Source organism: Temnothorax longispinosus, chromosome 4, assembly GCF_030848805.1.
Source record: "Temnothorax longispinosus isolate EJ_2023e chromosome 4, Tlon_JGU_v1, whole genome shotgun sequence".
NCBI classification, from domain to species: domain Eukaryota; kingdom Metazoa; phylum Arthropoda; class Insecta; order Hymenoptera; family Formicidae; genus Temnothorax; species Temnothorax longispinosus.
The window spans coordinates 20742533-20769497 of NC_092361.1; the positions used below are offsets into that span (position 1 = coordinate 20742533).

The 26965-nt window shown below is 44.0% G+C and overlaps 6 protein-coding genes across 8 annotated transcripts in view; all 6 read right to left on the bottom strand.

The window, feature by feature from the left end:
• Btk29a (tyrosine-protein kinase Btk) overlaps positions 1–26965 on the bottom strand; it is a 41673-nt gene that overhangs the window by 10987 nt on the left and 3721 nt on the right. For 2 of the 3 annotated variants that reach the window (XM_071776948.1, XM_071776949.1), the window contains one exon: positions 26190–26504. In XM_071776948.1, coding sequence (XP_071633049.1) covers positions 26190–26504 — 315 coding nt within the window. Of the gene's footprint in view, positions 1–1992; positions 2360–26189; positions 26505–26965 lie in introns of those variants that run through there. The other variant, XM_071776950.1, reaches the window with a different exon arrangement.
• LOC139812263 (uncharacterized) lies at positions 4861–6881 on the bottom strand. The gene is made up of 2 exons (XM_071776971.1): positions 6560–6881; positions 4861–6256 (listed from the first exon to the last, which is right to left on the bottom strand). The coding sequence occupies exons 1-2, from the start codon at positions 6806–6808 to the stop codon at positions 5435–5437; spliced, it is 1071 nt and encodes a 356-aa protein (XP_071633072.1). The 5' UTR covers positions 6809–6881; the 3' UTR covers positions 4861–5434.
• LOC139812262 (uncharacterized) lies at positions 7661–9704 on the bottom strand. Its single transcript, XM_071776970.1, has 2 exons — positions 9395–9704; positions 7661–9089 (listed from the first exon to the last, which is right to left on the bottom strand). The coding sequence occupies exons 1-2, from the start codon at positions 9641–9643 to the stop codon at positions 8265–8267; spliced, it is 1074 nt and encodes a 357-aa protein (XP_071633071.1). The 5' UTR covers positions 9644–9704; the 3' UTR covers positions 7661–8264.
• Positions 11209–13217, bottom strand: LOC139812267 (uncharacterized). Its single transcript, XM_071776975.1, has one exon. The coding sequence runs from the start codon at positions 12362–12364 to the stop codon at positions 11324–11326; it is 1041 nt and encodes a 346-aa protein (XP_071633076.1). The 5' UTR covers positions 12365–13217; the 3' UTR covers positions 11209–11323.
• On the bottom strand, positions 12734–14393 carry LOC139812266 (uncharacterized). The gene has a single exon (XM_071776974.1). It carries the CDS (start codon positions 14339–14341, stop codon positions 13280–13282), a length of 1062 nt encoding a protein of 353 aa, XP_071633075.1. The 5' UTR covers positions 14342–14393; the 3' UTR covers positions 12734–13279.
• On the bottom strand, positions 14904–17488 carry LOC139812270 (uncharacterized). The gene has a single exon (XM_071776977.1). The coding sequence runs from the start codon at positions 16431–16433 to the stop codon at positions 15408–15410; it is 1026 nt and encodes a 341-aa protein (XP_071633078.1). The 5' UTR covers positions 16434–17488; the 3' UTR covers positions 14904–15407.

A 26965-nucleotide genomic window follows, 5' to 3' on the forward strand; every position in this document is an offset into this window, starting at 1 on the left:
AGCGAGTATATGAATTTTTCCGGACGAGTAATGACTCCGGAATGAGCGATGAACGATCCGTGCAACGAAATACGTTGCAACCCGGTCGAGAGATGCGACAAATATGTACCGCGGCGAGCGATTTTCAAGGCTAGCGGCGTCTCGCGAGCGGTGCCGAGGAACTTTCTAAGGTATTGGTGAAAACATCAGAAGAGCGATTCGCCTCTCGCTCGCGAGGTCATCGAACGACGTTACATCCCACTCGCTCACTCGCTCGCTCGGTTTCTCGATCCGCGAGCACTCCGCGGTCTCGTTCGGTCTGCGGTTAATGACAAACCCAAGTCGTTAATGTGACGAAGGCGCATAAATATCAGCCGAACGAGGGAGAAGAGAATCGAGTATTCGCGTTGCTCGTCGCGGCGGAATCTCGCGCTTTGCGCTAGCTTGACATTTTTCTCAAGAGCCAGCTTCGGCTGGCGACTTCATTTAATTGCTTCTCGGAGAGGATGATAGCGAGCCACGGTCTATTATCGCGCGAAGAAAAAAAGAAAGAAAGAAAACGCACGCGATAATAAATACGCGAGCATAATTGCAGCTAACTACTCGCCTCGACGTGTTCCGGGTAGTCGGTTATAGCAAACTCACGATTTATTGTAACAATTTCCACGTCGTGGTCGCTTTGTTAGAGCCTTGTTCTTCTTCGACAACCTCGTCGTCGATCGGGCTTTTATCGAGATTCGTCATGTATCTCCTCCGCTCGGAGGGGAACGCTCGTGCAACCGGTGCGCAAATACAATGACCGCGTTACAGCGGCCCGACCGACGTGTCGACGTCTATGCAGCCGGTGAATGTCACCTGTAATGGCCAGCATTACGCCTCGCCGCCGCGGTAAGTACGCGCGCAAGTAATTGACATTTGCCCAGGTATACTCTTAATCGACTTTTAATACGTGGAAAATCGCCTTGACAGGATGTGGTGGAACGTCGAACTCCGCACGAGAAGTCGCGCTACGCGGAGCACTCTATTTTACATAAGAGCCGCCTGGGCTTTTTACCGAGTTCGTACGATCAAGTTTGAAACGGAGCGAGAGAAACATTTGCCTCAACCTCTCGACTCTCGGCGAGTCGAGTTCGTTGACAATTTCTTATCGCAATTCCCCGCTCTCGCGTAACCGCGACTCTGTAATTGGACCTGTACTTCGCGATCGCGGACGCAGATTTTTTTATTTTACTTTATTTGTTAAAGATTGTATTACTCGCGCGTCCGCGCAGGGGGTGTATGCACGCTTCTCCGCAAAACGCGTGATGAAAAATGATCCACATGTCGATCGACGTTGCGATCTTGACATTAGGCGTGGCAAGAAAGTTACACGCCGTCGTGGTACCGTTTCTTATGAAACCGATGGAGGTCGGTCGTGCTCGCGCGCGCTCGCTCCTCCGTGTAACCTTTTACATTTTGCGCAAGCGATATTTCTCCGCGCGCGGATAATAAAGAAATGTATACGCGGATGCTTTCCACGGTGCGAGCTGAACCGAAAAGCTGAAAAATAAGGAGCGAGCGTGGGAGAAGATTTAGGAGCAAGGAAAGGGGGAGAGGGAGGGGGGGAGAGAAAGAGAGAGAGAGAGAGAGAGAGAACGCGATAGACACTGGGTCGTTTCACCTGTGTGTATAGCGTTCTTACAAATCCCACGTTACGAATGGAGAACGCGAGTTTCCACGGCGGACTGTTCCACGAATTTTTCACGTTATCCTCTCAAACGCGTTGAGCGTTTTTTTTTTTTAATAGCGACAGAGCGATTTTAACTTCTCATTTCATTAAAACGAAAGTGGCTCGCTGCAAAATATGCTAATAACTGCGTGTTTTAAAGGCCATCGGTCTCGCGTCGACTGGACTGAACCAGAAGAAAATCGAAACCGATATCAGGCGCAGCCTGGTGACGTTATCGGCGAGCGGATCGAACTTCGAATTTCAAAAGGCGAAGGAAAGTTTCCGAAATGGTCCAGCCGACTCACCGGAATTACTGTGTCCAGTAACGTTGCCGGTGGCCGAGTGTACCGCGTTGGTAGCGGCGTTCGCGACCTGCTTTAAGGCGCTTATCACCAGCATAGCTCCCGTTGGCCGGCTAATTGCCCGTCGCAATTAGCATCTGGCAGCGCGCGAGACGAACGACACACACACACACAGAGCGGGGCACACGCGACGGGGATCGTTCTCTCGACCACCGAGACTTTGCGAGAGACGTGAACGGCCTCGGAGAGGAAAGACGCGGAAGCGGCCGTGGAAGCGGCTCGACGCGGACTGGGCTCGGCTCGAGAACGTCTAAGCGCGCGCGACTGGTCGCTCGCGCCGAGCAGCAACGCGAAAGGGAACCGAGCCCGTCGTCGTCGACATCGTCGTCGTCCCCGTCGTCCCCGTCTCGCTTCGTCCCCTTCCTTTCGGAGTTTCACCTTCACGGAAGTCTTCCCTCGCCGCCGATTAATGCCGCCGACCGTAGACCGAAGACGACTCTTCGACACGCGCTGTGACGCGCGCGATACGTTACGTGGACGTTGTTCCTGTCCGTACTCTAACCCGGAAACTAATGTCGCTGATACATCCGGAGACCAATTACGCCAGGAAGCGTTGAACGAGGTGCGAGATTCTCTGATTTATCGTGGGAAATTAATATAACATATCAGGGAATAAAGTAAAAAAAGAAGACTTGTATACGGTGAGATAACGATAAATTCGATTGGGAATCAAATATTTATGGGGCGATATTTTTCGCAATAAATTCTTTATAGTGATATGATATAAAATAATAATGAAAGATGCTTAAATCAATAATATAAAAGAATATTTTATAATTTAATATAAAATAATATAAAAAATGCTGAAATCGATAATCAATTTAAGCGGATTTATGTGGATTTAGTGTTCCAATAATAAGTTGTGTTTTAAAACTGAAAAATACTCGGCGCACAGGTTTTTTTTCACTGATTGTGAGTGGGAATAAATATACAAAAATTCACATAAAAGTATTATTAACGACATGAACTCCCTATTGCTCTGCAATGAGCTCCTTTTTTATCAGTTGATTTATTAATCGTACGAGTACCCTCTCGGTCCTTATCTCTTCTTCGTAACTCGATAAAGAAAAAAAATCTAAAAAAAAAATCAAAAGATTTTCTCGGGACTTGTTTTCGAATAAACTAAAATAATCCCCCGTGCGCTTTTTTTGGTCGCAGTCACTCGGGAAGGGGGAAAATTAAAATAAGGATGTTCGCTACGACGGACCATTTCTGCGCGCGACGTCGAATTGACGAATATCGATATCGGCTCGCGTCAATTCCTGTCGGGTAACCGGAGTGCGCCGTGTAGAAGTTATAGAACCTGGGAAAATAGCTGGTGACGTTGTAGACCAGCTTACCAGCAAACTCAGCACTTTGCGACAAGCACCTATCTGGTACCGGTCTCTCGGCGATGTCCAATTAAGTGTGCGCTAAGATTGCCACGGGAAGCAGCAACTTAGAACACAGGCGGCAAGGGGGGAGGGAAACGTGTAAGCCCGGCGACAAATAAAGCGCGTTTTTTAGCGCAACGCGGATAAATAAACTTCCCGGGTCTAATGAAGATAAAAGGACGTAATAAAGCGTCGGCGAACACGGCGACGACGGGAGGGAGGGAGGGAGGAAGGTAGGGAAAAAAGACGAAGAAGAGGAAGCGAGGTGGAGGCGATACCGCGGGACGACGGTATGCGCGACGACGTCGTTATCGGGCCTCACGCTAAATCGAATTTCGTGCCCGTCTCCTTGGCTTCCGTCACCGTATACTTGAGAGCTCAATGATACATCTTGTCGAGTTTTCCGAGCACGAACGACAGCGGCGGAATACCGCCGTATCGACGACAGGCTCGACGGCACCTTTCGCGCGACGTTTTTCCGGACGTTCTCGCGCGCATTTAAATCAGCTCGGCACGGCTCACGCTGTTACAGGCGTCGAGGGAACAATGTTATTACGCGGCGGATAAAGCCGGCGAGGATGCTGCACGGAAGTTTTTGGCTCGTTAGGGAAATCCACGGACTCTCGGCTCATGGAATTTGCGCGAATCCCTCGCCGCGCCGCGTCGCGGCCGCTCCGCTCCGGCGCGGCCGCAGCCGCGGCGCAGCGAGAGGAATATCGATTCCGCCTCTTCCGAATTCGCTGCAAAATCCTCGGCGGCTCAACATTATGCATTCGGGCTCTTCGGGCCGGGAGGAGTCTTCCGACCCCACCGTCGGCCGTCGTAACAAAAGCCTGAGCGCGATACGCCGGCGTGTACGACCCGAATCGCGAAAATAGAGAGCCGTGAGTCGAACAAGAGACGTCTGTCACAGGCAGAGCCGCTACCAGCGTGTCTCGCGACCGTTTTCCCGAAGAATCAGTCCGTCAAAACGCAAAGAAAAGAGGTACGTGTTCCAACTGGGCACTCTCGAGCTAAATGCGTAACTGGGTTTCCGGAGCGAGCGTAATTTCACCGCGATATAAGTGCAAGGCCGATTTTCGGGTCCTTATTTTTATTGCGAATCTATCGCGCGAGTTTCTAACGCCAGACTATATTCCTGGTTCGCGATGAAATTCGTGAATAGCGTGAATGAATAAACTCGTCGAGTTTGAATTCGTGCCAATTGGTCAATGGATCGGCTTTTTCGGAAAAAACGAAAGAGCGTGAGTCATAACGAATTGCGCAATCTGGCTGTAGCTTCAATCGTACGAAAAGTCGCGAGACCTCGTGGGAGGAACAGATCAACTGGCTGACCGAACGCGATATCGTTACGGACAATTCACTTATTCGTCACATTAGCACGGTCGATTGAGTTTCAAATAATATTATAACATCGAATAGGATAACGCATGAGAAGTTGTGATTAAAGGATTTATTTATTTTTTTATTATGCCACAAAGGAATTCATGATAAAAAGACCAACCCTTGAGTTTTTAAATTTTTAATATCTTACAGTACACCCCCCATTCATTAATATAAAGTACAGTATCTAACTCTGTCTAGTGCGCAACAGTTTCTCAAATATTAATGTTTAAAACTTTTCGTGTCGGTAAATGTTTACACGCACGACAAAAAAATACATTCCACGGCAATTAATCTTCGAGTTAGGAGCTTTCAATTTGTGCACTATCAATATGATCACAATATGTACACGTTTTTTGAATGGTATCTATCAAAGAAATATTTAAAACACATTACTAATTTGCACATTTTATGAATGCGACTTCTTTGGATAAACATGGTTCATTTATTATTAATATTGAAAAAAACATTTTAAACATTAATTATTAATAAACTATTGCGCATTGGACCGTTGCTGTATCTTATATATTAGTGAATGGAGTGTACTGTAACATACTAAAAATTTAGCAAAATTCAAGAAGTCAAAGTTTTGTCCCTTTGTGAGGTATAAACAGATATTTAGAACCTTATTAAAAAATTGTGAAATATGGGAGGCCGCTGAGTTCTTTGCGGATTTCAGTGAAGTTGTCACCGAAGTAGCCATCGAGATAGAGATGTCGCAGTTTGACGAGATCAGCGAAAGTGCCAATATCCACTGTCTGGATGTTATTGTTATACAGCATAATGTCTTTCAGATTGGAGAGCCCGGCAAAAGTGCCGACTACAATGTGAGACAATTTGTTTCCGTACAGTCGCAGTAGTTCCAGCTGAGACAGATCCCTGAACGTATCCGGCTCGAGAGCGCTGATCTCGTTCTGCTGAAGATAGAGTCTCTTCAGACCGACCAAGTCGCGGAGGAGCGACCTGGAGACACTTGTTATCCGATTGTCATTTAAGTAAAGATCCTCCAGCTTGTTCAATCCTCGAAAGGCACCGCTCGACAAGTCCTCTAGCCGATTGTAGTCCAAGTAAAGGCGACGCAGTTCGGTTAACCCGGCAAAGGAACCCGGCGCGACGCGAGAGATTTTATTGCTGTTGAGCCAAAGTATCGACAGAGTGGGAAGATTCGAGAAGCGTTCCGTCTCGATCGCTTCGATATCGTTGCGTTCCAGGGAGAGAATTCCCAAGCTTGACAGCCCGGCGAACGTGTCCTTCGGTATCGAATTGATCTCGTTGGACCCCAACGACAGCAACCGCAAATGTCTCAAATCCGCGAACAAGTACCCCGATAATGGTACCACATTGCCGCCCACGTAGAGATATTTCAAGTTGGGCAAACCGCGGAAGGATTCCCTCTTCAGCACGGATATCCGGTTGCCTTGATTCAGATACAAATGCGTCGCCGACACGTTCTTGAACACGGTAAAAAATCGTGTGTACATAGCGGTCCAAATGTTAAAATTTTCGTGTGTTACCAAGATTTGATTATTATTTCAATGTAAAATTAACATACAACAGGTATGTTATTTTTTTCTTAACATAACTTAAAAAATAAAGTCAAAAGAACAAATATAAATGTAAAGTATAATGTCAATTAATTAACATTTCTAATTTGTCAACAAGTAACACACGATGAATGAGTCATTTTAACTTAAAATTTAGAGTGGATTTTCTGGGACATGTAAAAAATGTTAAAATTACACAAAATTTTTTACTGTGAAGGCGCCCTCTCGAATCTCCAAGAGGTCCAGATTCCAGAGGTTCAGGTTCCAGAGGTTCAATCGGTCCTCGAAACGGTTTTTCGAGGACCGATTGGATGTAGTAACTTCGACGAGGACCCCATTGTAGTGGCAAACGTTGTAACCATCGTTATTCCGGCAGGTCGGCTCCTTCACCTCCGACGAGGCCCTCGCCGAGAGAAACAGGACAACGACTTGCGAAAAGTGCAGAAGAAACCGCGACATGGCGAGAGAGTTCGAATGAGTCGACGCGCCTAACCGAGTGACACGAAGGCTGTGTTTCTACTGAGCGCGTCACGCGTCGCGTTATCCGAATTAATCAATCAAAATATCCCATTTTGTAACATTCTTTGTAATGTAATAAAATTGGACGTTTTGATTGGATAATGCGACGCGTGACGCGCTCAGTGGAAACTCAGCCGGATGCAACTGCAATTACGGGTTTTGTATCTCGTAAAGAGTTAAGGTCAATTCAGACACAACCGTGCCGTATCCGTACCGTGCACGGAACAGAAACATTAGACAAGGATTCCTATTGTCTCCATCCTTGTCTAATGTTAACGATACGGATACGGTACGGGTACGGCACGGCTGTGTCTGAATCGTCCCTTAATAATGATTAAATAGCGCAGCGTGACTTTTGGCACTGATTATCGTCACTTGCTGAGAAACTAGCGCGATTGCATTCTCGAAAGCGGAGTCAATTACGAAATGTCGAAGACGTTGAAAAAATAGGACGTGCATAGTTTTGATTCACGGACGATGACGATAATGATAATGCAAAAATAATTTTCTCGTGTTATTAAATGCTATACTTGACGTTTTCCCCCATCGACCTATACCGATCGAGCGGCTTTATCGGACGAAATTGCAGGGCGCGAATCATCACTAATTGCGCAATCTGGCGCTAGCTTTAATCGTACGAGCAATCGAAGAGTCGCGAGACTTCGTAGGAGGAACAGATCAACTGGCTGACCGAACGCGATATCGTTACGGACAATTCACTTATTCGTCACATTAGCACGGTCGATTGAGTTTCAAATAATATTATAACATCGAATAGGCTAACGCATGAAGTTGTAATTAAAGGATTTATTCATTTTTTTTATGCCGCGAAGGAATACATAATAAGGGGACCAACTCTTGAATTTTTAAATTTTTAATATCTTACAGTACACCCCCCATTCATTAATATAAAGTACAGTATCTAACACTGTCTAGTGCGCAACAGTTTCTCAAATATTAATGTTTAAAACTTTTCGTGTCGGTAATTGTGAAAAATTGTGAAATATGGGAGGCCGCTGAGTTCTTTACACGCACGACAAAAAAATACATTCCACGGCAATTAATCTTCGGGATAAGAGCTTTCAATTTGTGCACTATTAATATGATCACAATATGTACACGTTTTTTGAATGGTATCTATCAAAGAAATATTTAAAACACATTACTAATTTGCACATTTTATGAATGCGACTTCTTTGGATAAACATGGTTCATTTATTATTAATATTGAAAAAAACATTTTAAACATTAATTATTAATAAACTATTGCGCATTGGACCGTTGCTGTATCTTATATATTAGTGACTGGAGTGTACTGTAACATACTAAAAATTTAGCAAAATTCAAGAAGTCAAAGTTTTGTCCCTTTGTGAGGTATAAACAGATCTTTAAGACCTTATGGATAAAATTTGAAATATGGGAGGCCGCTGAGTTCTTTGCGGATTTCAGTGAAGTTGTCACCGAAGTAGCCATCGAAGTAGAGATGTCGCAGTTTGACGAGATCAGCGAAAGTGCCAATATCCACTGTCTGGATGTTATTGTTGGACAGCATGATGTCTTTCAGATTGGAGAGCCCGGCAAAAGTGCCGACTACAATGTGAGATAATTTGTTTCTGTGCAGTCGCAGTAGTTCCAGCTGAGACAGCTCCTGGAACGTTCCCGGTTCTAGAACGCTGATCTCGTTCTGCTGAAGATAGAGTCTCTTCAGACCGACCAAGTCGCGGAGGAGCGACCTGGAGACACTTGTTATCCGATTGTCATTTAAGTAAAGATCCTCCAGCTTGTTCAATCCTCGAAAGGCACCGCTCGACAAGTCCTCTAGCCGATTGTAGTCCAAGTAAAGGCGACGCAGTTCGGTTAACCCGGCGAAGGAACCCGGCGCGACGCGAGAGATTTTATTGCTGTTGAGCCAAAGCATCGACAGAGTGGGAAGATTCGAGAAGCGTTCCGTCTCGATCGCTTCGATATCGTTGCGTTCCAGGGAGAGAATTCCCAAGCTTGACAGCCCGGCGAACGTGTCCTTCGGTATCGAATTGATCCCGTTGGACCCCAACAACAGCAACTGCAAATGTCTCAAATCCGCGAACAAGTACCCCGATAATGGTACCACATTGCCGTCCACGTAGAGATATTTCAAGTTCGGCAAACCGCGGAAGGATTCCCTCTTCAGCACGGATATCCGGTTGCCTTGATTCAGATACAAATGCGTCGCTGACACGTTCTTGAACACGGTAAAAAATCGTGTGTACATAGCGGTCCAAATGTTAAAATTTTCGTGTGTTACCAAGATTTGATTATTATTTCAATGTAAAATTAACATACAACAGGTATGTTATTTTTTTCTTAACATAACTTAAAAAATAAAGTCAAAAGAACAAATATAAATGTAAAGTATAATGTCAATTAATTAACATTTCTAATTTGTCATCAAGTAACACACGATGAATGAGTCACACTTTAACTTAAAATTTAGAGTGGATTTTCTGGGCCATGTAAAAAATGTTAAAATTACACAAAATTTTTTACTGTGAAGGCGCCCTCTCGAATCTCCAAGAGGTCCAGATTCCAGAGGTTCAGGTTCCAGAGGTTCAATCGGTCCTCGAAACGGTTTTTCGAGGACCGATTGGATGTAGTAACTTCGACGAGGACCCCATTGTAGTGGCAAACGTTGTAACCATCGTTATTCCGGCAGGTCGGCTCCTTCACCTCCGACGAGGCCCTCGCCGAGAGAAACAGGACAACGACTTGCGAAAAAAGCAGAAGAAACCGCGACATGGCGAGAGAGTTCGAATCAGTCGACGCGCCTAACCGAGTGATACGGAGGCTGAGTTTCCACTGAGCGCGTCATGCGTCGCGTTATCCGAATTAATCAATCAAAATATCCCAATTTGTAACATTATTTGTAATATAATAAAATTGGACGTTTTGATTGGATAATGCGACGCGTGACGCGCTCAGTGGAAACTCAGCCGGATGCAACTGCAAGTACGGGTTTTGTATCTCGTGGAGAGTTAAGGTCAATTCAGACACAACCGTGCCGTATCCGTACCGTGCACGGAAGAGAAACATTAGACAAGGATTCCTATTGTCTCCATCCTTGTCTAATGTTAACGATACGGATACGGTACGGGTACGGCACGGCTGTGTCTGAATCGTCCCTTAATGATTAAATAGCGCAGCGTGACTTTTGGCACTGATTATCGTCACTTGCTGAGAAACTAGCGCGATTGCATTCTCGAAAGCGGAGTCGATTACGAAATGTCGAAGACGTTGAAAAAATAGGACGTGCATAGTTTTGATTCACGGACGATGACGATAATGATAATGCGAAAATAATTTTCTCGTGTTATTAACCCGTTGTGGTCACATGGGGTCCAGTGGATCCCAGGCTTTTTTTTTTTTTTTTTTCTTAAAAGTATACTATTTTGAGAGTAAAACGCACATAGTTTTTTTGCTCTATCTCAAAAATTTTGATGAATTTTTGTGAAAAAGTCAAATTTTTCGAAAAAAAAAAATTTTTTTTTTACGTTTTTTCAACATAAAAATTGTTTAAAATTATTGGATTATTAAGAGGAAGTCATAAATTAATTCCAGTTCAAGGTTTGAGTCGATACATCAAAAAGAACGCAAATGGAAACTGTTGTGGGGTCCATTGGACCCCGTGTGACCACTACGTTATTTTTAGGAGGTGTGACCACAACGGGTTAAATGCTATACTTGACGTTTTCCCCCATCGACCTATACCGATCGAGCGGCTTTATCGGACGAAATTGCAGGGCGCGAATCATCACTAATTGCGCAATCTGGCGCTAGCTTTAATCGTACGAGCAATCGAAGAGTCGCGAGACTTCGTGGGAGGAACAGATCAACTGGCTGACCGAACGCGATATCGTTACGGACAATTCATTTATTCGCCACATTAGCACGGTCCATTGAGTTTCAAATAATATTATAACATCGAATAGGATAACGCATGAAGTTGTGATTAAAGGATTTATTTATTTTTTTATGCCGCGAAGGAATTCATGATAAGGGGACCAACCCTTGAATTTTTAAATTTTTAATATCTTACTGTACACCCCATTCATTAATATAAAGTACAGTAACTCTGTCTAGTGCGCAACAGTTTATCGAATATTAATGTGTAAAACTTTTCGTGTCGGTAACTGTTTATACGCACGACAACAAAAATACATTCCATAGCAATTAATCTTCGGAGTCGGACCTTTCAATTTGTGCACTATCAATATGATCACAATATGTACACGTTTTTTGAATGGTATCTATCAAAGAAATATTTAAATTACTAATTTGCATCAAATGCGTTTTATGAATGCTACTTCCTTGTAAAAGCATGGTCCATTTTTTATTGAGATATAAAAAAAACAACATATCAAAAATTTAACAAAATTTAAGGGATCAAGTATTGTTCCTTTATGAGATATAAACAGATCCCTAGGACGTCGTCTTGACAATGACTTCAGGACGGTCGCTGAACTCCTTGTCGATTTCGGTGAAGTTGTTGCCACCGAAGTAAAGATTTCGCAGTTTGACGAGATCAGCGAAAGCGCCATTATCCACAGCGCTGATGTTATTGTCAGACAGTTTGATGTCTTCCAGATTGGAGAGTCCGGCAAAAGTGCCGACTACAATGTGAGACAATTTGTTTCCGTCCAGTCGCAGTAGTTCCAGCTGAGACAGCTCCCGGAAAGTTCCCAGCTCGAGAGCGCTGATCTCGTTCTGCTGAAGATAGAGTCTCTTCAGACCGACCAAGTCGCGGAAGAGCGACCTGGAGACGCTTGTTATCCGATTGTCATTTAAGTAAAGATCCTCCAGCTTGTTCAATCCTCGAAAAGCACCGCTCGACAAGTCCTCTAGCCGATTGTAGTCCAAGTGAAGGCGACTCAGTTCGGTTAACCCGGCGAAGGAACCCAACGCGACGCGAGAGATTTTATTGCTGTTAAGCCAAAGGTACAGCAGTCCGGGATTAACATTCGAGAAGGATTGCGCCTCGATCGCTTCGATATCGTTGTGACCTAGGTAGAGCCACATCAGGCTCGACAAGCCGGCGAACGAGTCCTTCGGTATCGAATCGATCTTGTTGAAAATCAACGAGAGCGACTGCAGGTGTCCCAATTCCGCGAACAAGTGTCCCGATAACGGTACCACATTGCCGTCCAAGTGGAGGCGCTCCAAGTTGGGCAAACCGCGGAAGGATTCCCTCTTCAGCACGGATATCCGGTTGCCTTGATTCAGATACAAGTGCGTCGCCGACACGTTCTTGAAGGCGTCCTCTCGAATCGCCAAGAGGTCCAGGTCGCTGAGGTCCAATCGGTCCTCGAAACGGCTTTGCGTAACTTCGACGAGGACCCCCTTGTAGTGGCAAACGTTGTAACCATCGTTATCCCGGCAGGTCGGCTCCTTCACCTCCGACGAGGCCCTCGCCGAGAGAAACAGAATAACTACTTGCGAAAAGAACAGAAGAAACCGCGACATGGCGAGAGAGTTCGAATCAGTCGACGCGCCTAACCGAGTGACACGGACGCGACTGCAATTATTACGGATTTTGTATCTCGTGGAGAGTTAGCGATTAGATAGCGCAGCGTGACTTTTGACATTGATTATCGTCACTTGCTGAGAAACTAGTGTGACTGCATTCTCGGAAGCGGAGTCGATTACGAAATGTCAAAGTTAAAGATACAGGAGCTGTGTAGTTTTAATTCATGACGACAATAACGACACAAAGATCAACTGGCTGCCAGAACGCCATATCGCTACGGACGAATCGATTATTCGTTACATTATCAAGGTTGATTTAATTGAGTTCAAATCATGTTATAACATCGAATACAATAACGCATAAAGTTGCGATTAAAAATTTTATTTATTTATTTCTTATGTCGGGAAGCATTCAACGCTGAGAAGAAGATAACCAACCCTTGACCTCCTCAATTTTTATTTTACAGTACATCCCATTCACTAATATAAAATAGAGTAATCCTTTCCAATGCGCAATAGTTTATGAAACATTAATGTTTAAAATTTTTCCTGTCCGTAATTGTTACATACACAGTAACAAAAATACATTCCATGACAATTAATCTTCGGTCAATTTGTGCACTCTTGATTATAATCACAATCTGTACATGTTTTTGCAGAATATCTATCATAGAAACATTTAAAACACATTACTAATTTGCACATTTTATGAATGCGACTTCTTTGCATAAACATGGTTCATTTATTATTAATATTGAAAAAACATTTCAAACATTAATATTTCATAAATCATTGCGCATTGAACAGAGTTACTATACTCTGTACCGGTGAATGCATGAAATGTATTGTAATATATAAAAAACTTAGCAAAATTCAAGGGTTGATTGCCCCTTGCGATATATAAATAGATCCCTAAATTTTCGTAAAAACAGTGACATGTGGGAAGCCGCTGACCTCCTTGTCAATTTCGAAGTTGTTGCCATCGAAGTGGAGATATCGCAGTTTGACGAGATCAGCGAAAGTGCCATTGTCCACCGTGTGGATGCCATTGTCGGACAGCACGATGCCTTCCAGATTGGAAAGTCCGGCAAAAGTGCCGACTACAATGTGAGACAGTTTGTTTCCGCTCAGGTCTAGTAGTTTCAGCTGAGACAGATCCCTGAACGTATCCGGCTCGAGAGCGCTGATCTCGTTCTGCTGAAGATCGAGCCTTCTCAGACTGACCAAGTCGCAGAGGAGCGACCTGGAAACGCTCGTTATCCGATTGTCATTTAAGTAGAGATACCGCAGCTTGTTCAATCCTCGAAAGGTATCGCTCGGCAAGTCCTCTAGCCGATTGTAACCCAAGTGGAGTCTATTCAATTCGGTTAACCCGGCGAAGGCAACTGGCGCGACGCGAGAGATTTTATTCCTGTGGAGCCAAAGGCCCAGCAGTTCGGGATTAAGATTCGAGAAGGATTCCGCCTCGATCGCTTCGATATCGTTGAGACCTAGGTGGAGCTCAATCAGGCTTGACAAGCCGGCAAACGAGTCTTTCGGTATCGAATCGATCTTGTTGAAGTTCAACGACAGCGACCGCAAGTGTCCCAAATCCGCGAACAAGTACGCCGATAACGGTACCACATTGATATCCAAGTCGAGGCACTCCAAGTTGGGCAAACCGCGGAAGGATTCCCTCTTCAGCAAGGATATCCGGTTGCCTTGATTTAGATCCAAGTGCGTCGCCGACACGTTTTTGAAGGCGTTCTCTCGAATCGCCAAAAGGTCCAGGTCCCTAAGGTCCAATCGGTCCTCGAAACGGCTTTGCGTAACTTCGACGAGGACCCCCTTGTAGTGACAAACGTTGTAACCAAGACGTTGTAACGTTGTAACGTTGCCGTTGTCCTGGCAGGTCGGCTCCTTCACCTCCGACGAGGCCCTCGCCGAAAGAAACAGGATAACGACTTGCGAAAAGAGCAGAAGAAACCGCGACATGGCGAGAGAGTTCGAATCAGTCGACGCGCCTAACCGAGTGACACGGACGCAACTGCGATTACGGGTCGTGGAGAGTTATCTCGTATTTCGTGGAGAGTTCGCGATTAAATAGCGCAGCGTGACTTTTGACATTGATTATCGTCACTTCTGGTGAAACTATTGCGACTGCATTCTCGGAAGGAGAGTCGATCACGAAATGTCGAAAACGTTGAAGAAATAGGACGTGCATAGTTTTGATTCACGGACGATGACGACGATGATAATGCGACAATAATTTTCTCGTGTTATTAAATGCTATACTTGATATTTTCCCCCATCGACCTATACCGATCGAGCGGCTTTTTCGGACGAAATTGCAGGGCGCGAATCATCACTAATTGCGCAATCTGGCGTTAGGTTTAATCGTATGAGCAATCGAAGAGTCGCGAGACCTCGTGGGAGGAACAGATCAACTGGCTGACCGAACGCGATATCGTTACGGACAATTCACTTATTCGCCACATTAGCACGGTCCATTGAGTTTCAAATAATATTATAACATCGAATAGAATAACGCATGAAGTTGTGATTAAAGGATTTATTTATTTTTTTTATGCCGCGAAGGAATTCATGATAAGGGGACCAACCCTTGAGTTTTTAAATTTTTAATATCTTACAGTACACCCCCCATTCATTAATATAAAGTACAGTACCTAACTCTGTCTAGTGCGCAACAGTTTCTCAAATATTAATGTTTAAAACTTTTCGTGTCGGTAATTTGTTTACAAGCACGACAACAAAAATACATTCCATGGCAATTAATCTTCGGGATAGGAGCTTTCAATTTGTGCACTATCAATATGATCACAATATGTACACGTTTTTTGAATGGTATCTATATATCAAAGAAATATTTAAAACACATTACTAATTTGCATTAAATGCATGTTATGAATGCAACTTCCTTGCATAAGCATGGTCAATTTATTATTAATATCGAAAAAAACAACATATCAAAAATTCAACAAAATTTAAGGGATCAAGAGTTCGTTGGCCCTTTGTGAGATATAAACAGATGTTTAAGACTTTATGAATAAACTGTGACATTTGGAAGGCCGCTGACTTCTTCGTCGATTTCAGTGAAGTTGTTGCCATCGAAGTAGAGAACTCGCAGTGCGACGAGATCAGCGAAAGTGCCATTATCCACAGCGCTGATGTTATTAGCGGACAGACTGATGAAATCCAGATTGGAGAGCCCGGCAAAAGTGCCGACTACAATGTGAGACAGTTTGTTTCCCCTCAGGTCCAGTCGTTTCAGCTGAGACAGATCCCTGAACGTATCCGGCTCGAGAGCGCTGATCTCGTTATTCTGAAGATAGAGACTCTCCAGACCGACCAAGTCGCGAAAGAGCGACCTGGAGACGTTTGTTATCCGATTGTTATTTAAGTAAAGTATCTTCAGCTTGTTCAATCCTCGAAAGGCACCGCTCGGCAAGTCCTCTAGCCGATTGAAGTCCAAGTCAAGGCGACTCAGTTCGGTTAACCCGGCGAAGGAATCCGGCGCGACGGAAGAGATTTTATTGTCGTTGAGCAAAAAGTACAGCAGTCCGGGATTAAGATTCGAGAAGGATTCCGCATCGATCGCTTCGATATCGTTGCAACACAGGTAGAGACTTATTAAGCTTGACAGCCCGGCGAACGAGTCCTTCGGTATCAAATTGATCTTGTTGGAATTCAAATTCAGCAACTCCAGGTGTCCCAAATCCGCGAACAAGTACCCCGATAACGGTACCATATTGTCGTCCAAGTAGAGCTCTTTCAAGTTGGGCAAACCGCGGAAGGATTCCCTCTTCAGCAATAATATCCGGTTGACGTTCAGATACAAGCGCGTTGTCGACACGTTCTTGAAGGCGTTGTCTCGAATCGCCAAGAGATCCAGGTCTTTAAAGTACAATTGGTCACAGCTTTGCGTAACTTCGACGAGGACCCCCTTGTAGTGGCAAACGTTGTAACCATTGTTATCTCGACAGGTCGACTCCTTCACCTCCGACGAGGCCCTCGCCGAGATAAACAGAATAACGACTTGCGAAAAGAACAGAAGAAACCGCGACATGGCGAGAGAGTTCGAATCAGTCGACGCGCCTAACCGAGTGACACGGACGCAACTGCAATTATTACGGATTTTGTATCTCGTGGAGAGTTAGCGATTAAATAGCGCAGCGTGACTTTTGACATTGATTATCGTCACTTCCGGAGAAACTAGCGCAACTGCTATATTTGATGTTTTCCCCCATCGACCTATACCGATCGAGCGGCTTTTTCGGACGAAATTGCAGGGCGCGAATCATCATAAATTGCGCAATCTGGCGCTAGCTTTAATCGTACGAGCAATCGAAGAGTCGAGAGACCCTCGCTGGAGGAGCAGATTAGCCGGGTGACCGAACGTGATATCGCCACGAACGATTCGTTTATTCGCCACATTAGCGCGGTCGATTTCATTGAGTTTCATGGAGTCGTCCCGGATTCCTGGCTCCAATCGATTTCTCTCCGTGGCCGCGTCGCGCGGACACAGCGTATTCCCGTAAAGCGGTTTACATCCCTTTGCGTTTTTGCAGAGACGAGAAGGAAAACAGACTTCCGAGCGTGAGGAGGATAAATGCTGGCACGAATCCATGTCGCGAGTCCACCGATCGAGTCCCTCTCCCGAGATTCGCGTCTCGCGAATCGGTGCGGGAACGTAAGAAATAGGAAACGGGCGCTGGAAGTTTCTATCCAGTCGTGGCAATATGTGGAAGAATCGTGCTCGCCGATTCACCGCGCCAATCGATACACGAAGAGCAGGTACGGAGAGGTTTGAAATGCTTTTTACGACGGTTTTCCATTTGCGGTTTCCGTGGTCGCGGACGAATCTCCATTGAGACACAATTGCGCGCTATGGAACATCTCTGACAGTCCAATATATTCAAATATGCATTTGGATTTATGCGCAGGCCTCCCCGGAGTGCCTCAAATACTCCATGGTACGTCTTGATGATGCGTGACAGTAATTAACTCGTTATTGATTGTACAAAATCTATTATATATTTCATCGCGTACACTTTTCCTAATTATTTTATATACATATGACGAGTAATGGTAATGGTAATCTTTTTCACAAAATGCAGCAGTGTATCACATTTGTAAATATATACATATAATTGTAATTATTATATATATATATATATATATATATATATATATATATATATATATAATACACTAATTATTATAGATTCCTAATAATTATAATTAAGTATATTTATTATATATATTCACTATAAAATAAAAAGCGAGCAGGATTGACTCAATGTGTCCGTGAGCATGTCGAGTTCCTTTTATTTTCCCGTCATCCGTACTCTTGCAGTTAAATACTTCTTTTGCACCGTCTCTCGTGTGGCAAAACGGTATACACGATTTATTTGTGGAAGGCCATTAGACCAGCAACTACGAGTACGTCCAATCTTGTCTCGCCACACCAGTCGCTCCTCTCTTATTGAATCTACATTTGCCAATACCGTCACGCGCGCGTACAAGTCGGCCTTATTTGTTGCGGTAGTCGGAAACATTGTGTTCTCTGAAGAGGACTCTGCTCCGCCGCAGAAACTAGACTTTGCGAAACGCGTCCCAGGGATAAGCGGATTATTTTGAGAAACGAAGGTGAGGCAAAAAGAGAAAAGTCAGGGCAGGGAACAGAAAATTCAATAATGTTAAATTCAATAATATACGATGGATGCCGAATAAGACACCCATGTAAGCTAAAATTGAAAGTTAATGCAATTAACAGACGACAAGATGTCACACTCGTCGAGTATGACATGTTTTACCGAATAAAAGATAGAAAAAAGATGATCGAGATGTTCGATGGAATGTATTTTATTACACTTGAAAATTGAAGAATAGATGGAGGCTTTAGAACTTCTATATATTACCTAAATGTGAGCTGTATAATAATTAATAAAGCTTAATAAGCGTGTAAAAATCAAATACAGAAAAATATTGACCGTCCGGTGAAAATACATCGAAACTTGTAGCGAAATTTGAGAACGTCCATCGGCAACCGGAGTTTTGTCGCATTCTCCTTCATCTCCAACGGCTTGTTCAAACACAATCGTCTTCATTCGTCTTCATTCGTAAACCCGATTATCCGCCATTCAAGTAAACTGAATAGTGTCCACGCGACTGTATAATATCGCGCGTGACACTTTCCATCCGCCCTTCTGTACTCGAATAATTCAAATACGACGATATATACATTTGCCAGTTCAACCGTGCACTATCATCGCGCTTCAGCCGCCGATCGCGTAGACAAACCGATCGTTCGGTTGAATGAAACTCCTAATGTCAGTAGGGAGAATAATGGGGAACCGAGTCTAATTCTCGCAAGTGTCACTTCGCGATTAATTCAATCCTTCCTCGCGCCTCCGACGTTTAGCGTAAGGGGAAATCAAGCTTGCGACAACGCAGCAAACATTTTGATATCAGCGCCGTTCGCGAAAGTAAGATGTCCTCTAAAAATGTTAGTCAATTCAGAATACAAAAATCACGCGAAAATAAAGTCTTATTTATTTGTATCATTAAAAATATATATTCACGCGCGATTTATATCTGCGACGCACTGATAAACTCTTAAGGTAACGTTTTACGTAGAGATTTCGCAAATGAAATAATGCACAGTGTTATATAGTTTACATTGTCCATTCCCTGAATCTTAATTAGAATTGCGCAATTCTGATACTTATCCCTTGTTATCGAGTATGCATTGCCATCTTTTTACTCATCTGATATACTCTATGTCTTGTATAGCCTGGTCCGTGATGGTAACCCAGTCGCCTTCTTCGTAAAGATCGGAGCCAAGTCGCGTTCGCGTTTATCTCTTGTAACATACGCGAAAGAATCCTTTCCTCGGAATTCGAATTGATAATAGCCAAATGACCTAATCACGTGTGAAATACGATGAGAAATCCTCTCTGTTAATGTTTCTAATTTCTCTGATACAAGCGACTTTGAGCTAATTATACAAATACACGTAATATTATCCATTCAATGACGATCCTTCAATATACACGGTATATCATGAATTATTTTCTTTATCTCCGTCCTGGATACAAGTCTGGCGAGCCTTGTTCCAAGTAACTTGGTGAGGGTAAACCCTGTGCGTGCTCGTACTATCAAATGACAATTTAGTCCACTCGTTCATCATCACGGATTTCTTGCTCGACTCCTCTAACGGATAAATAAATAAAGTCATTCAATACTCCTCGAGTCACATAAAGCAGTCTCTTAGTCTAGAAATACTTATTTATTTATGTAATACATCTTATCTAAAAAAAAGCAAGTAAATCTCGGGCAAATAAGTCACGGGAAATCCCACAAATGTCAACATGTCTGATAAGTTCCACTATCTTTGAGGAAAAATGGTCTGGATAGGATGTTTTCCTGCCTCTAAATCGAAAACACCAAGCGGTTGCAAAATTAAAAAGAAAAAAAATAGTAGGATAAAAAGTTTAAATTTTAAAAGACTCCGTACGTTTTGTATTCTCTTTTCCGAAAAAAAGATCACTAAATGTAAATTTACCTACAAACCGTACTATTTCGCTTATTTGGATTATTACCTGTGCTGTTTTGCTTATCTGAATTTAGCAACGAGGCCGGCGGACACGGCAAAAAATATTCCGACGGCTTTAGACCGATGTCAGTGTCAGTTTAAGCGTACACATCGTATCCTCGAATTTCGCACGAAAAAACGAGAGCAATTAGGTGATGCTTGAACATTGTTAAACTTTGTTGCTGTCAAGCACTTTCGTGAAGCAATGTCATGACGGATGGGGGACGTTTATCTTTTATTTATGCTTATTCGATAAGATAACCGAGTCGGGTCATGAACGAAGACTAAATTAAACTCTAATTCGTCTCTGCGTGACAAATAAGATACACAGATGAACGTATCAGAATTGCATACAAAAAAAGATTTAATAAGAGAATTAAGGTCGGCATGCTTTCGTTTATTTATTTGTATTGTGATATAAATATATATAAAATTATACAAAACTAATGAGCCCGGAACGTTATATGAATAATAAACGTCTGCCTTTTACATTCATGCAGTGAGGTAATTTAAAAATATATGACGGAATTAAATGAAAAAGTCGATATAACCGAATTGTATTTTTTGTTCATAATATAAGTTTTTTTTCAATATGTAACACATTTCAAAATTCTATAATAAATAACTTGTCTTAAAAATTTTCTATCTCTCCTCGCAAATTCACCTAAGATAAAAATAGACTTGTATCCAAAAGAGAGAAGGATAATTCGCGAGATACCATATATATCGAGCGATCATTAGTCATCAATATTCCGATGAGCACACGTAGGTGTTCGTGTAATTGTATATCCAATTGTTTCTTAACGAATTAATAATATCGCATCCCTGTCTCATTAATATCACATTTCTCATCGAATTTCTGATAATTGTAACAATAACAATGCTTCAGAGATGTATATAACAATGCGAGAAGGACGGTAATTGGCCGGCAGCGTGGGCAATCTCTCCCGTCATGTGTTATAGCTCGATCGGCACGATCTAATGAAATTTTCAAGAAGAAGCGGTCAGGGAGAGTGATGTAGGAGGTGGTGCGTAGGAAAGTAATCTGGCTTGCGGTAATAACGCGGCACGCATATCGCTGACTAAACTTGCCTTTTAACAGTGAGAGGGGTCAGCGGCGCAGCGCGGGCGGCTAGAGGCATTTTTACGACGGGAACGAAACCGGTATGTCGAAGTAGCGGTTTAGGGACTCGAACCGGCTATCTCCGGTGTTAAAACGTGCTATAATCCTATTTGCGAAACGCGAATCAAATTGGCAAGGACTTCGTCGGATCGTTCCGTGTATCTTGGGCACGTTTAGTATAATGAGGGAGAAGAGGGAAGGAGAGATGTTGCCGTGACGGTGATCTCGTGGGAAGACCGACGATCTGCGTTTGTAATCGGAGTCACCGGAGTTGTGGTCCTTCGAATAACTTAACTTCCGCCTCTGCTGCATTGTATATACGCGGCTTGCGTGCGAACGAACAACTGCGGCAGTCAGACCGAAGTTCGCAGTCAAACTTCCAGGCGGGAGGTGATGTCAGGACCGACCTGGATCGCAATCAAGACCGCAAGGAGTTATCGAAATCGTTTGGCAACTTTCGCTCGCTTCTACTGTCGAAAGAAAGGAAGCGGGAGGGAGGCAGCTTTTAGCGAGGAATTTTCACGAACCAGCTCTGTCGAATCTGGGAGACAATTGGTACCTCTATATACATATATTACTCGGATCACAACATCAGGACACTTGAGAGATATCCTCGTGGCACTCATTCACTGACAAATAACGGCGTATCGCGAGAAATAGAATCTCGAAGTCGTCCGTCTCGACGGGCGTGAGTCCCTCCCGCTTGAAAGAACCCTCCCGACTTAATTGGCACTTACTACTTTCGGATCAGCCATCGTGATCATCCGAGAGCTCCGCTCGACGGCATTCGCCTCGCGTCTCGCGTCTCCGGGAAGGCAAACTGGCCAGAACTGGCGCGCGATTCTTTCCGCGAGCGTGAGCCCTTCTCGCGGATTCATTCAAGGCCGCGGGGATTTGACAGACCCGAGGAGGAGAGTGGCAAGAAGGAAACGGTTCTGTGCACGCGGTTGCATCGGACTGAACGGTTCGCTCGGGAGGCACCTCTCGGAGACACTCTCTCTCGGGCAACCTTTAGCTCGCCGTCGCCGCGCTACATTCTCATCTTTTTTCTCCGTTTTCTTTCCTCCCCGCCCTGCAATACCTCCCTTGATCGAAACTACTTCGGGGGAGGAAATTTCGAACCGGTTGCGCTCTATCGGTTATTTAATCAAATCTCTCGCTATATTCATTGATTATCCGCCGTATTCTCGCGTCGCGCTCCGCTCGTTTGATTTTTATTTTACGCCACGCTTCGGCGTGCAGATTGTTCGACGGCCTCCTCGGATATATATCCCCCTCGATAACCGGCCGTGAGGAGCAATCGCTCGGAAAGACGCGAAACGGAAGCGGCTGAAAGGCCGCGCTTTGAACGTAAAAATAATCGATCGCGAAGAGGCGAGTCGATTCGATCGACATTCGATGAAAGGATTCAATTAGCGGAAGGCATCGACGACTCGGAATGTCGCGGATCCGCGTGATCGCCCTGGCGCCGAGGAAATCTCGTCTCCCGGGCGAAAATGGAAAAAAGATAATGAAGCGAAAGGGGGGGGCTCGTGGCAGTTCGCGCTATGTACTCCCGTTGCTCGACGACGGAGTCAAGGATCCTCGAGGAAAGAAAGGCAGACTGCATTTCACGATGCGCCCCCCCCCCCCGCGCGGTATTGCAACGTCAGAGGTAGTTAAGATTTAGCTCTCGGCTGCATTCATTTGCTAACTGTAGCGCCTCGTCGCGCGGCTCCGGTCTCAAGCAAACTTGTTAATTGCGTGCTCGACCTACTCGACGTTCATATAATGGAGTCGTGTCATGTCTGATATCGCGGCGAGGCAAATTAAAGCGGCAGGTTGCGAAGGATAAAAGGCGAAGCCCGCGTCGCGTCGCGAACGAACGGCGAAGGATATTATTCAGGGGGGGGAGCAGGAGGCGGGAGACGCGAGAGACCCGTTGCCCGTCAAAGGGTAAAGGAGTAACAAGCGGGTAAAGCGCGCAGAGACGTTATCCGGGGCCATTCAAATCCACTTGTTAAATCTCTGCGTCGCTTTGAAATCTCACGTGTGGCACACGCGATCGTTCTCTCCAGATTTGTGAAATTTTCGACGACGACGGCGACGACGACGACGCGTCGCCGTTGCTCCTGCAAATCCCGGGATCGCCGTGTCATAAATTAAGACGCGGGTCCTAAGTCGCGTCCTACCAGGTCAGAAACGCCGAGGATATCGAATATTGCATGCATAAATGCAAGCCTATCAGCCGTGGAAATAATGCGGAGGTCGGCGCTACGTCGCGAATATCAATTTGGATGCACGGGGAAAAAAAAAGGAGTGTCAAATCAAAACTTATATACTCGTGTGTACGCAACAATCTATGTTCTTCTTATCTTATAAGAATAGAATTTTAAGTTCTTTTTTGGTTGAAACTGTGTAAATAATTCCATTCAAGCAAATTCTTTTCGTTTAATCGCAATATATATATCTCATCTCAAGATTACAGAGTGTTGCGTATATATACGAGTATATAAGTCTTGATTTGACACTTCTTTATTTTTTCTGTGTGAACGCGAGGTCTTCTCGTCGAATCGCCGCGATTTCAAATGAACGAAATGATCGCAATTTAAACGAAGTATTATACAACGTTGGAACTTTATTTCGGGCAATTTATCGAGAAACGCCCTGAGCGATTACTCCGGCCGAAGTTGGGATAATTGTTAACTGGATAGTGGTCGTTACGTAACGCCATTAAGTTCGGCGAAACTATCGGAAAAGATGAAAAAAGAAAAAAAAACCTGACAAACGATAACGCGATGAAATCCGGCGAGAGAAGCGTGCGTGCGTGAAAATGCTTCTTTAGCAAATTAATTGGATTAATTTGCCGACGCGCCCGCCGGCTCCGGCGCGTCGAAATAAATTTGACTAATCAGGATTGAATTTATATTTTCGATACACGCGCGGCGCGGGCCCCGGCCGCGCATTAAGCGCATTTCAATGCTCGAATTTGCAATTAAAATGTCTTGAAATTCAATTTGCCGTTAAGTAGGTCGACCTCGTCTTCGCGTCTTCGAAGATAATCGCAAGTTCCTCTCGCGCGGTTTATCGCCGCCAATATATTCGCTCGAGACTTTAACGCAAATGGATGACGGACCGGCTTGAGGAAGATAAACCTCTGGCGCGTGGAAAGAGACCGCGCCGTCAAAAATATCATCCCAGGAAATGACGGAGTCGTCCAACAATTTAAGCACATTAATATCTGCGGATTATATACGAACGATACGTAAGGCAAAGGGATATGCAGGCATCTATATTTTACGCGATCGTTCAATGGCGTGTATTGATTTTTAATATAAAAAGGCTATCTAATAATAAGTTTTCCTTCGTAAAAACTGTCATCTGCGTCACTTGCCCCTGGGTAGAATGTCAGGCATCTGGATATTTGCAAATGAGAGTTATACGCAAAGTACGAACTCGTGCTCCAATATATCTTTCGCACCGCGCGGTTCTCTCTCTCTCTGTCTCTCTCTTTCTCTGTGACCGTCATATATCTCATCGGCGACAACTCTATTTCCTTAAGTTCGCGTTTACCCTTGATCCGAGTAATGAGCTTTATAATCAGATTAATCTCCACGTCGGGGAAGAGTTCGCGATTTCTTTCTCCCGTCTCGAATTCCATTTTCCGTCGGATGGAAATGCGTTCATTACGCGAAGTCGCATAGATACGAAATTTCAATTACCGATACGCGACATCGGAGGGGGGGGAGGGAGACATTATTGGCGAAATCGGAAGGCTGTCTTCTTGCCTTCGAGCGATAAAGGAACTGGAGCGCTCGGGTTATTGGGGAAGAATGACACTTGACCGGGACGATTTTTACGGTTGCGCGACTCGAGTTTCGGGTTTGCCGTTCGAGAGAAGTCAGGATGTTTCAACGGTTACAGAAAAATGTCACGCTTCCGCTGTCTAAGAGAAAAGTTTTCGTGACAGACGCCAGAGGCTCCGACATTGCCGCCGGTTCGGATACCGTTCTGTTTACAGCAAAGCTTTCCGTTTCATTGTTTTCCGTCTCATCCTCGAAGAGAGATCGACACAAAAGGCTCTCAAAAACGAAAAAAACACGTATATCAGCGTATATATCGATAGACACGTTACATGTAACTTATCAATCGTGCTTGTTTGCGAAACGAAATCACTCGGATCAAATAAGAACAAATTTTCTTTGCTCGATGACTAAAAAATGTAGTCTCCGGTTCTTCTTCCATTACATAAACGTGCAAGTTTCGCGAGATCAATGCGAAAATTGGCGCTGAATGTCTGCTCTTACATAAATACGTCGAGCTTTAAGCACGTTCCGCCTTTGGAAATGCATGAGCTTTTCCAAGTTATATAGAGATTCCGAGCCGTTAGGCAAGATATAAGAAATCCGGATTCAGAAAATCAATCGCTCGGAAACAAATTCTTTTCTACCGTCCTTACACACTAGTCCAACGGGGGAAAATAAGATTTTCCTTCGTAGAGGGATCCTCTGCTTAATCCACAATATGGATAATCTCGCTCAGTGGCAATATAGAATGAGTTATAACGCTCCAGCGAACGGGGTATCGGTCGATCTTGAAACAAGATAGACTCGTTATTACGCGCGTTACTAAATATTTAACGATAAAGCTGCGACCAGTTAATTACACCTTGCTGCATTTGCATGCACCATTGAGCGACTGTTCGTTTTATGCGTTATTTCAATACGCTCGGACAATATCTCTTCCGCGATAACCCAAACATTCATATACATCGCGATTGTTTATAAATCCAATTGAGTCGTAATCAGCTCGTTTGATAGCTGCATATATGCAGCTATAGCTGCAAAGTGCGATATTTTGACAGGCATATCGTACATGACAAAAATGACCGATATATCGAGAATGAAAAAAAATTCGATGGAAGTAAATAAATAAAGTTTTGTCGGATCAATTTTTTTTTTACCCGACAATTGACGAATCCATCATTAAACGACGTTAATCCCGGAACTTTCGTGGAATTGGACATTGAAACGAGAAGCGTATCGATTTCATCAGTAGCCAATTACGGCTTTGCAAAAGACGAGGACGAAAGCGTGTAAATGTAGTTGATGTAATGTACGAACCGATTGTTGAGCGGGTCTGCGATTGGACGATCGGATTGTTATTCGCCTCGGCGTTCGTCGATTGTGAGCGATGATCGGACGTGACGGTGGTCGTTGAAATGGTGTTGTTAACAGTGCTGCCGGACGTCGATGTTGTCGAGGCCGACGTTGTTGTCGAGGACGGATTCGTAGCGTTCGTAGCTGGCTTCGAGGACCAGGAGCTGCAAGTGTCGCAGCCTTCGGCGGAGCGTGTCGATAATCGGCAGCAGGACCAACGTTTTCCGCTCCACAGGCCCGCGTGGTAACGTCCGCTCAAGCCCGAATTCTCACTGCACACTACACAAAAAAAAGTATACCCTTAATTTGAAAAAATCTTTACTTTCAACGTGAAAATCTTAAAATGAGATTCTATCGCGTTAAATGAAGAAAACTTGCTTGAATGAAGTCATTTTATTATTTTAACTAAGAATATATTATCAAATATATTATCAAATTTTTATAAGAAGATTATAGATTGTTGTGTATATATAAAACAATAAACACATTAATTCAAGTATACAAGATTTGACACTTCTTTTTTTCTCTGTGTAAAAATGAGTGTTGCTCGCGAATCGTCCTTAAGAATGATATATCGCGCTTCAAATGACAGATTGCGGCAGCGTATATGACCGAGCGCGCTAGAACTTTATTCTCGGAATTCGACATTGACTGAATGGGCGCTATCCATTATGATGAATATACTAATTTTACCAGTAATTTATATTTTAAAAGAGGAAATACTTAAGTATATTGTATGT